The 10000-nt window shown below is 40.8% G+C and overlaps 1 protein-coding gene across 1 annotated transcript in view; it reads left to right on the top strand.

The window, feature by feature from the left end:
* Positions 1 to 10000, top strand: part of LOC136841381 (potassium channel subfamily K member 13-like) — a 127078-nt gene that overhangs the window by 40573 nt on the left and 76505 nt on the right. Inside the window, exon 2 of the mRNA XM_067108291.1 lies at positions 8525 to 9734. Coding sequence (XP_066964392.1) covers positions 8999 to 9734 — 736 coding nt within the window. The 5' untranslated portion in view covers positions 8525 to 8998. The remainder of the gene's footprint in view (positions 1 to 8524; positions 9735 to 10000) is intronic.

Here is a 10000-nt window from a genome sequence, read left to right as displayed (position 1 = left end):
TATTCAGGCACCCCCGCCGCTCTTCCTTGATTTGTATGTATTGAAGAAAGTCCCTGGAAGATTTGAGGTGACGCATTGCCTGTCTCATTTTTTTATCTTATTTTATTATTATTTTTGGGAGGTTTTTTTTTTTTTTTTTGGTCCTGAGATTTTCTGTGGGATGCGAGGACATTTTTTTTTTATTTCGCATTATTCTTCGTCTTGTCCGGAAGGATTCTGAATCGTGTGTGCGTCGGTATGATTTAGTTTGCGTTATCTTTCGGTTTTCGGAATGTTGAGCTTTTAACTTGTAAGACTGTGTCCTGGTTTGAACGTGTTATTCATATATATGTATATGTATATATATATATATATATATATATATATATATATATATATATATATATATATATATATATATATATATATATATATATATATTTATATATTTATATATATATATGTGTATATTCATATATTATTATATATATATGTATATATATATATATATATATAATGTATACATTATTTATAAGACTATTCGTATTTCCCCTTCTAAAATCTCCTAACATATTCTCTATGAAAGCCTACAATAAATTAACCCACTTAAATGAAATTAACATTCAATATCTTTTCCTGCCTTGACCTGTACCCCGTAATTAGATGTTGAACAGAATAATTAACTGAAACTACGTTAGTTTCCTGGACAATTTAAAAATATCACTTCGGTAATTTGGTATGACAGAGAATTCCGTAATAACTATAACAATTGCTGAATTACGTAATGTAATTACGTTCATTATCTGAATTATAATCTTAATTTTTAATATCCTTGTAACATGACCTGTCAGTCATGAAGCCTGCTGTTATTTAAGACTATAAGTACCACTCAGTATTCTCTCTCTCTCTCTCTCTCTCTCTCTCTCTCTCTCTCTCTCTCTCGTCTGAGTCTTTACCTTAATTTCTAAACATGAGTTTGTCCTAGCACTGCACTTCACTAACATATGATGAATAGTGAAAGACTCTCTCTCTCTCTCTCTCTCTCTCTCTCTCTCTCTCTCTCTCTCTCTCTCTCTCTCTCTCTCTCTCTCTCTTCAATTGTCACAGACAGAGAAAGTCAAGTTTCTGAGCCGCAGTCTTGATTAAATTCTCAAACATGAGTTTTCTTAAGTCTGAGATACTGATTAAATTTCAAACTGAGTTTTTCTTAATAATGGACAATACAAACAGAATGAAACTCTCTCTCTCTCTCTCTCTCTCTCTCTCTCTCTCTCTCTCTCTCTCTCTCTCTCTCTCTCTCTCTCTCTCTCTCTCTCCCCACTAAAACATGACAACACACACAGAATACATAATGCAATACATACCTAATACGCGATCTACAAAAATCTTGTACTCCGATGTCCCCAAAGACCCTTTCCACGAGACGTCTGTTAAGTAATTCCTCTAGATGCGTTTCTGAGACCTGATACGGTCTTTTAAGTTAAGGGACCCTACTCATTAGTTCCCCTTAGAGTTGTAATGGGGTCGGTAGTAAAGTAATGGTGTGCCGTGCATATGAATGAATTAGTCATTTCCAGAAGAAGAGGAAGGGTCGAATTGATAGATTTCTCGCGGGGAGAGAGAGAGAGAGAGAGAGAGAGGTTGGGGAGGGGAATAGGGAGGGAGACTGAGAGAGAGAGAGATAAGGAAAGAGAGAGAGAGAGAGAGAGGGGAGAGGGAGAGAGAGAGAGAGAGAGAGCTGTGGGGGGTGAGAAGTGGAGAGAGGGGAGGGACAGAAAAAATAAAGAGAGGGAGAGAGTTGGTAGAGAGAGAGAGAGAGAGAGAGAGAGAGAGAGAGAGAGAGGGAGAGAGAGAGAGTTAGAGAGAGGGAGAGTGAGAGAGAGATCAGGAAGGAGAGAGAGAGAGGTAAAGAAGGAGAAAGAGAGAGAGAAAAAATAACGAAAGAGAGAATAAAAAATAAAGAAAGAGAGAAAGAGAGAGACAGAGAGATTGATGCAGTCGACTTATGTCCAGTAATCCAATTAAGCTCTCCATTTATAAAGAAAAGACTACCTAATTAACCTGACGTTTTAAAGCAGTTTCTTTTGATATTCAATTTTCAGTTTTACAATTGAATCTTAAAGTCATGTCCACCAAAAAAATACAGATATGTGGTAAATGTTTGGAGACCTTCATTGGTCTAGAAATATTAGCAAGTGCAGGGGATATATTCTACCAATTCTTGGTATATAGTAAATAAATTTAGCTAAACATCATCATTATATCTTATATCTCTGGTTCACAGGTCATACATATGTTACCCCGTAAGGGGGTGGTTAGTACCGTCAAGTGCACCTCTTGCGGTGCACTGTAGGCTTACTTAAGGTTCTTTGCAGCGTGCCTTCGGCCCCTTGCTGCAACCCCTTTCGTTCCTTTTACTGTACTGAGAGGTTTTCCTCCTGTTAAACCTTTCAAACCTTTTAGTGTCAGTTTCCATTTGAGCACTGAATGACCTCATAGGTCTCAGTGCTTGGCCTTTGGCCTAAATTCTATATTCAATTCAGTTCAATTCAGTTCAATACATAATGTTAAGTAGAAGACGAATTATCATGTACGACACTGCAGTGCAGAACTTGAAGACCGCAGGTCTAATAATTCATGTGTCAGGTATGACAAATTTTCCCAAGAATCGACGTCACTGACGCATAAATGATTAGACCTACGCTCTCCAAATCTTGAATTGCTGGTACTCGAGTAATAGCTTCCTTTTTTTTAAAGAACTACCTCAGCTGTCGCAGTGTAAAAAAAAAGCCTAAGTAAGATTTATAGCTTCCCCATTGACAAGTGCTCATTTAGAATGATAATAGACTCCTCTGATAAATGAGGGAGAGTTATCTGCGTACTCTTAAATTCTGTTTTGTTTTGATGTATCTCGGGGAAAGCGGCGTAATAACGCTTCTGTGACTGACATCTCCGATAATGTGATCCGGGTTTTGGAGAAGCGAGTTGCTTGTGAAGAAGACATTAGTTTGGAAATCAGGAATACAGTCATTTCTGTTCCAGGAATAGCTGCTGTGTGCACTTCTTCACCCCTGACCTGTGTTTCTGGAAGATTGCTTCTGTAGGGGTTAGTTTCGACAGTGCATTACTAAAGTGTGTTTGCAGTGATCCTTCGGCCCGTAGCTTCAGCCACTTTTTAAACTTTTACTTTACATCCGTTCCCAATTCCTTTCTTTAGTCTTGTTCCCTAGAGTAATTATTGGGTTTCCTTCCAGTTACACCTTGTACTTCATTTACTTTATTTTTAGGGTCTTTTTGTCTTGCTGTCCAACCACTCCAGCTCCCATTTTTCACCTAGAGAGTTGAATTGGTCGAAAGTGTCCCAGTGCTTCTCTTGATAGCCTTGATTTATTAAATCAGTCGGTCTTCAGGATTACTTTTAAGCCTTCTACAGCTGTGAGACCCTGTTAATTTCTGTGTTAAATAAACTAGATTAATTGGACTGAGAGAGAAAACTCAGCTGATGAATGCCTTCTAAGCTGTTTGTGACCAAAGAAGTTCTCTGTACTGAGTTACTCAGCTTAAACTCAGGGTATTTAGATACAGAAAAAGGCACGGCTGATGCTGGCTTATTTGGCTAAATATGTCTAAACCTGTTTGTGACCAAAGCAGTTCTCTGTCTCTGTACAGAGTTACTTAGCTTAAACTTAGGGTATAATGACTGAGAGAAAAAAGCACAGTTCTCTGTACTAAGTTACTGAGCTTAAACTCAGGTTATTTAGATACAGAAAAAGTCACAGCTGATGTTGGCTTATTTGGCTAAACACCTCTAAACCTATTTGTGACCAAAGCAGTTCTCTGTACTGAGTTACTGAGCCTAAACTCAGGGTATTTGGATAGAGGAAAAAAGCACAGATGATGTGAGCTTGTTTGACTGAACACCTCTAAGCTTATTTGTGACCAAAGCAGTTCTCTGTAATGAATTACTTAGCTTAAACTCAGTGTATTTTGAAGGCTTGTTTGAATATATACTTCTAAATCTGTTTGTGACCAAAAAGATCTCTGTACTGAGTTACTTAGCTTTTAAACTCAGGGTATTTGGACTGAGAGAAAAAAGCACAGTTCTCTGTACGAAGTGACTTAGCTTAAACTCGTGTTCTGAAGACACTGAAGACTTTCTTGGTACGTCCCCCCTGCTGCTATTCAGATACGACACAGGGGTCTCCCCCCAAAGAAGGACACTACTTGTAGAACCTTCATGAATTAGAATAGCATCTGTTTGCTATGAAGCTTTTGGTTCTTTTATCTCCTCCGCAGAAATCCTTTTCAAAAGAGTTCCTGGGATTCTAAGTTATGAAAAACGTTTATGCCGTGGGTTCGCGTTTTCCAGTGTTAGTGAATACGTACTGAGATGTGGTCAAGTTAATCTTAATTTTTTATGTTAATGTTAATTTTTAAAAATGTACAAGCGCGTACATTGAAGACCTTTCGTTAAGAATATTATTATTATTATTATTATTATTATTATTATTATTATTATTATTATTATTATTATTATTATTATTATTATTATTTTGAAATAACTCCCAGGAAAAATGGAGTATATTATTATTATTATTATTATTATTATTATTATTATTATTATTCAGAACATGAACTCTATTCATATGAAACAAGCCGACTGGGGCCATTGACTTGAAATTCAAGCTTTCATTTGAAAGAAGTTACAGGAAATAATAGGAAATACGAATAACTTCAAGAAGGCTACAACTATGCAGTTTAATGTTTCAAGATAAAGTGTATACTTCAAATTTCAAAAGACGAAAGACACTGCCTAACGCCCTCCACTTTCAAATAACCTACTTAACAGGCGTTTCCCTTTAGAGGGCGAGGCTCAAGTAGGCCAGGCCCTTCCGTTCACAAGCATTAGATACAAGGTTTAGAATTCCAGGGCTAGTGTCTCCTTCAAGGTGCATGCATCCTTTCCCATGCACCAGTGGATGAATGGGAACTGAAGGATTCCATGAATAATGAATAACTCTGAAAGAGAAGAAGATTTTCTTGAAACAAGACCATTAAAATGACAAAAAAGAAAGAGAGAGAGAGAGAGAGAGAGAGAGAGAGAGAGAGAGAGAGAGAGAGGGAGAGAGAGAGAGAGAGAGTATATCATGTCACGTTCGTAGGCACTTTGGTAATTCAGTTAAAACGCAAACCTCTCCCAGCTGTGATGTGGCCTAACTGATTAATCTCCTGAAATCCACCAAGTTGTCATTTCGTTTATTGCACTGATGGCCGTTCCTGTCTCAGGGTAACGTGGGAGTTTCGACCGAAGTTGCAGGAGGGTTGTGATTAAGAGTGATGCCATCAGAAGGTTCTTCTTTTATTGGAATTGTTGGTTTCAATAAATTGCTGTTTTTTTGGGGGTGTGGGGGGGGCGGCTACCGTTCAGCTAACTTTTTGTATCTGGACTCCATAGGATGAAACAGAAGTAGGTATATTATTAACCTTCTGTAAAAGAAAACTATTGAGATGGCTTTGTCTGTCCGTCCGCACTTTTTCTGTCAGCACTTTTTCCGTCCGCCCTCAGATCTTAAAAACTACCGAGGCTAGAGGGCTGCAAATTTGTATGTTGATCATCCACCCTCCAGTCATCAAACATACCAAATTGCAGCCCTCTAGCTTCAGTAGTTTTTATTTTATTTAAGGTTAACGTTAGCCATAATCGTGCTTCTGGCAACGATATAGGCCAGGCCACAACCGGCCCATGGTTAAAGTTTCGTGGACCGCGGCTCATACAGCATTATACCGAGACAACCGAAAGATAGATCTACTTTCGGTGGCCTTGATTATACACTGTAGCGGCTGTACAGAAAACTCGATTGCGCCGAAGAAACTTCAGGGCATTTTTTACCCGTTTTCACTCACAATTACATTTTCGACTCAGATCATCAAAACAAACCTCATTCATGATGATTACAAATGAGTTCTCGCGCATCATCTGCTGGAACTGGCTGATAACTCCCATCATCATCTGAGAAGCCCTCCTGAGGCTGCATCTTTGAAATCACGTGGGTTTGAGACAGAGGAGGTGGGCATCCTCACTATTTGCTTTGGGAGATCGTTTGTTCTCCTGGTCCCCAACCCTTGTAATTACCTGCAGGTCGACTTGCGTCGTAAATTGCTTCTCTCTCTCTCTCTCTCTCTCTCTCTCTCTCTCTCTCTCTCTAGTAAGTTGCCTGAAATCTTCTCCGCTGTCGTGTCCAGTCTTTTTCTCTCTTTGGAGGGTATGAATGGCAACTTGTAGATTTCATATGCTTAATTCTGTTCTCTCTCTCTCTCTCTCTCTCTCTCTCTCTCTCTCTCTCTCTCTCTCTCTCTCTCTCTTGTAAACTGCCTGAAATATTCTCTCCTTTTCTCTGTTTAGAGGATGTGAATGCCAACTTGTGATTTCATATGCTTAATCTCTCTCTCTCTCTCTCTCTCTCTCTCTCTCTCTCTCTCTCTCTCTCTCTCTCTCTCTCTGTCATGTAAATTGTCTGAAATCTTCTATCCTGACGTGTTCAACTCTTGCCCTTTTAGGAGGGTATGAATACTAGCTCTCTTCTCTCTCTCTCTCTCTCTCTCTCTCTCTCTCTCTCTCTCTCTCTCTCTCTCTCTCTCTGCTTAGGCAGGTGGTTTTGCTACGGCTTGCTTGCTCGTCTAATTACGGGAGGGCTATCACATTACGCTTCTCTCTCTCCGGGAAACATCCCCATTCCTACTTGTCTGTGACGAGGTTAAGTTGGAAGGTCGTAACGTCCAATTGTCTGTTTCTCTTTAGCTTCTAATATCCTCTTTTTGCTGTCGATATTCGTGCGTTCATTTGCCTTGTCGTATCGGTTTACGAGCGTCTCAGGAAAGATATGTCTTGTAGATATGGGATAACTTTTGTGTATGTGATAAGTATGTTGAGGAAAATAGCATGAGCTGTTTAGGAAGGTTCTGTCGTCGTTGCCTTTTCTGTAAAATATTATTATTATTATTATTATTATTATTATTATTATTATTATTATTATTATTATTATTATTATTATTATTATTATTCAGAGGATGAGCCCTATTCATATGGAACAAGCCCACCACTGGGGCCATTGACTTGAAATTCAATCTCCCAAAGAATATTATGGTGTTCATTCGAAAGAAGTAACAGAAGGTAATGGGAAATACAGAAAGAGGAGTTCATTTATTAGAAAAAAGATAAATTAACAAATTAATTAATAAATAAATAAAAATGTAGCAAAAAAATTAAATAAAAATCGAATTGTATTAGGGTGGTAATGCATTGCAACTTTTCTTGAATCTCTGAAGTTCCAATTCCAAAATATTAACCAAAACAAAGACCAGTTATCAACAAATGCAAAGAAAATGTTTAATGTTGAATTGATTCTCGGTATCTTCCATCTTTTGAAATTATGTGGACTACAACTTATTTTTATTTACGTGGATGTGTGAAAAAGTTTACCGTTGAGTTACTCTGTCATTTTTCCTTCAAAATCTGTATTCTTTATGTATTCATTAATTTAGAAGTCAATATTATTTTTATTGTGAACATGTCAAATTTGTTCGAGAGGACCGGCGTTCAAATCCCCGCCGCTCACTGGTGGCTTGGTGATGTCGCCATTGCATAAACCTGGTAGCCCGTCAACCTAGCGGTCTGAAAACTGGCCACGAGTCTTAGGCAACTGGACTTCTCCCCAACTGGCTGTGGGCCTAAGAAACTGGAGTTCAGCGGCGGCCCATGAGCCTTGCGTGACCCAGGAGGACTTTAACCTTTAACCTTTAACTTTGGTCTGATTTTATCATAAGATAAACACAGAATTAATTCCATGTTTGTATCTCCCTAGTGTTAAGATATTTTATAAGAATCTATATCTTGCTTATTTATTCTTTTAAATCTTTAAATATTGTCACAAGTATTTTTTTATGCTTCTGACTTACAAATTTGAATCAAAACGCTCCCTTTGGCTGAGGTCTTCATTTTAATTTGAAATTTTACTATACTATATATTAGTTTTCTGTAAAAGAAAACTATTGTGCCAGTTTTGTCTGTCCATCCGCACTTTATTCTGTCTGCAATTTTTTCTGTCCGCCCTCAGATCTTAAAAACTACTGGGGCTAAAGGGCTGCAGATTGATCTGCTGATCATCCACCCTACGTTCATCAAACATACTAAATTGTAGCCTTCTAGCCTCAGTAGTTTTTATTTCATTTAAGGTTAAAGTTAGCCATAATCTTGCTTCTGGCAACGATATAGGATAAGCCACCACCAGACAGTGGTTAAAGTTTCATGGGCCGCGGCTCATACAGGATTATACCGAAACCACCGAAAGATAGATCTATTTTCGTTGGCCTTGATTGTACTCTGTAGTGGCTGTACAGAAAACTCGATTGCGCCAAAGAAACTTCGGGTCATTTTTTACTTTTTTTGTTTTTGTACTAAGAATATTTGTTTGTAGTGTATTTTGAAATGATTGTTGACAAAACTTTTTATAAATAAATGAATAACGCGATTTTCTTCTCTTTCCAGATAGAGTATCCCTTGCCACGTGTGAACTGATAAACGGAACCATTGAATAAATCAGTGCCTCCCAAAGTTCAGTGCCATCTCAGTCACCCTCACTGCCTGCCGGTGCATTCTGGCGACTGACACTTGCGGCAGAACCCCCCGTGGCCCTGGGCCATCAGAAGTGCCACCACCGTGGTGTCTCCCACTGACCACGACGGCCAGGATGCCACGCGGGTCGAAATCATCTCAAGGTCCTCCTCGAAGTCATACTTTGAGCGGGTAGGAGGAGGAGGAGGAGGAGGAGTTGGAGGAGGCGGAGGCGGAGGAGGAGGAGGAGGAGGTGACCACCTCAAGGCCAACCCGGACGGAGTAGCGATACTGGCGCGGGCGTGGAAGTCTGGCGGCACTGGGGCTGTCGTAGAAGATGTGGCAGGAGACAGGTTGGAGCCCCAGCCGCCAGGCCACGGTCGAAATGGAGCTGGAGGAGGAGGGGGCATGGGCGGCGTGTGGTCGGTAGACGGGTGGACGGCCCAGGACGCCGAGAGGTTAGCCAAGCAGCGCGCCCACATTTTGGACAGCAGCAGAGGCGGCGGCGGCGGCGGCAGCCGTTCCAGTAACACCAGCACGGGCGGCAGCTACTCGGGGTCTGGAAGCAGCAGCGGCAGCCTGGATGACACCACCAGCAGCTGCGGCAGCCTAGGGTGCGTCGGAGGAAGGAGAGGGAGCCACGGCGGGGCGTGGGGCGACACTTCGTCAGGAGAGGAGAGCTGCTGCTGTTGCTGCTGCATGTGCCCCAAATCCCGCGTGTCGGCGGCCGGCGTCAAGCGTCCCCCAGAGACGATGGTGATGCCCGCTAGCGCTGGGGGGGTGGGGGTCTTGCCGCCCCTCCAGAAGGCGCGGTGCTGGCACTCCCTCCTCCTGAAGGAGGACAACGCCAGGTTCCTGCTCCTCGCCCTGGTCCTCCTGATCTACATGATCCTGGGGGCGCTGGTCTTCCAGGCCTTCGAGGAGGAGAAGGAGCTGCGGGAGAGGAACGACTTCAACCGGGACTTCGTGGCCACCCTCAAGAAGGTCAAGGACGACATCGAGGCCAACAACGTGACGCTGACGAAGGTCGAGGACCTCCTCTACATCTGGGGCAACATGACGGACAAAGGCTTCGTCTCCGGGAGGAAGAAGTGGGACTTCGCTGGCAGCTTCCACTTCGTCTACACTGTGGTCTCGACCATTGGTGAGTCCTTTGTTTGTGTCTGTTTGTTTATGTATGTGTATATATGTATGTGTATGTATAATGTATATATACACACATATATGTAGATATTTATTTATTTATTTTACCTCACATTTATGTTAAAGGTAACAGCCTCTGTTTCAACTTTCCTCTTCTGTAGATTCATCAATCTACAAAACTATTTTATGTTTAACGAAGTAATGACATCAATATACATTCCAAGAATTCAACAGTTTTAAAAACCAGCCATTTTTTAAAGATTTATA

Source organism: Macrobrachium rosenbergii, chromosome 9 (genome assembly GCF_040412425.1).
Source record: "Macrobrachium rosenbergii isolate ZJJX-2024 chromosome 9, ASM4041242v1, whole genome shotgun sequence".
Classification (NCBI taxonomy): domain Eukaryota; kingdom Metazoa; phylum Arthropoda; class Malacostraca; order Decapoda; family Palaemonidae; genus Macrobrachium; species Macrobrachium rosenbergii.
The sequence above is the reverse complement of the archived record's forward strand: the minus strand, read 5'-3'. Positions and strand labels throughout refer to the sequence as shown.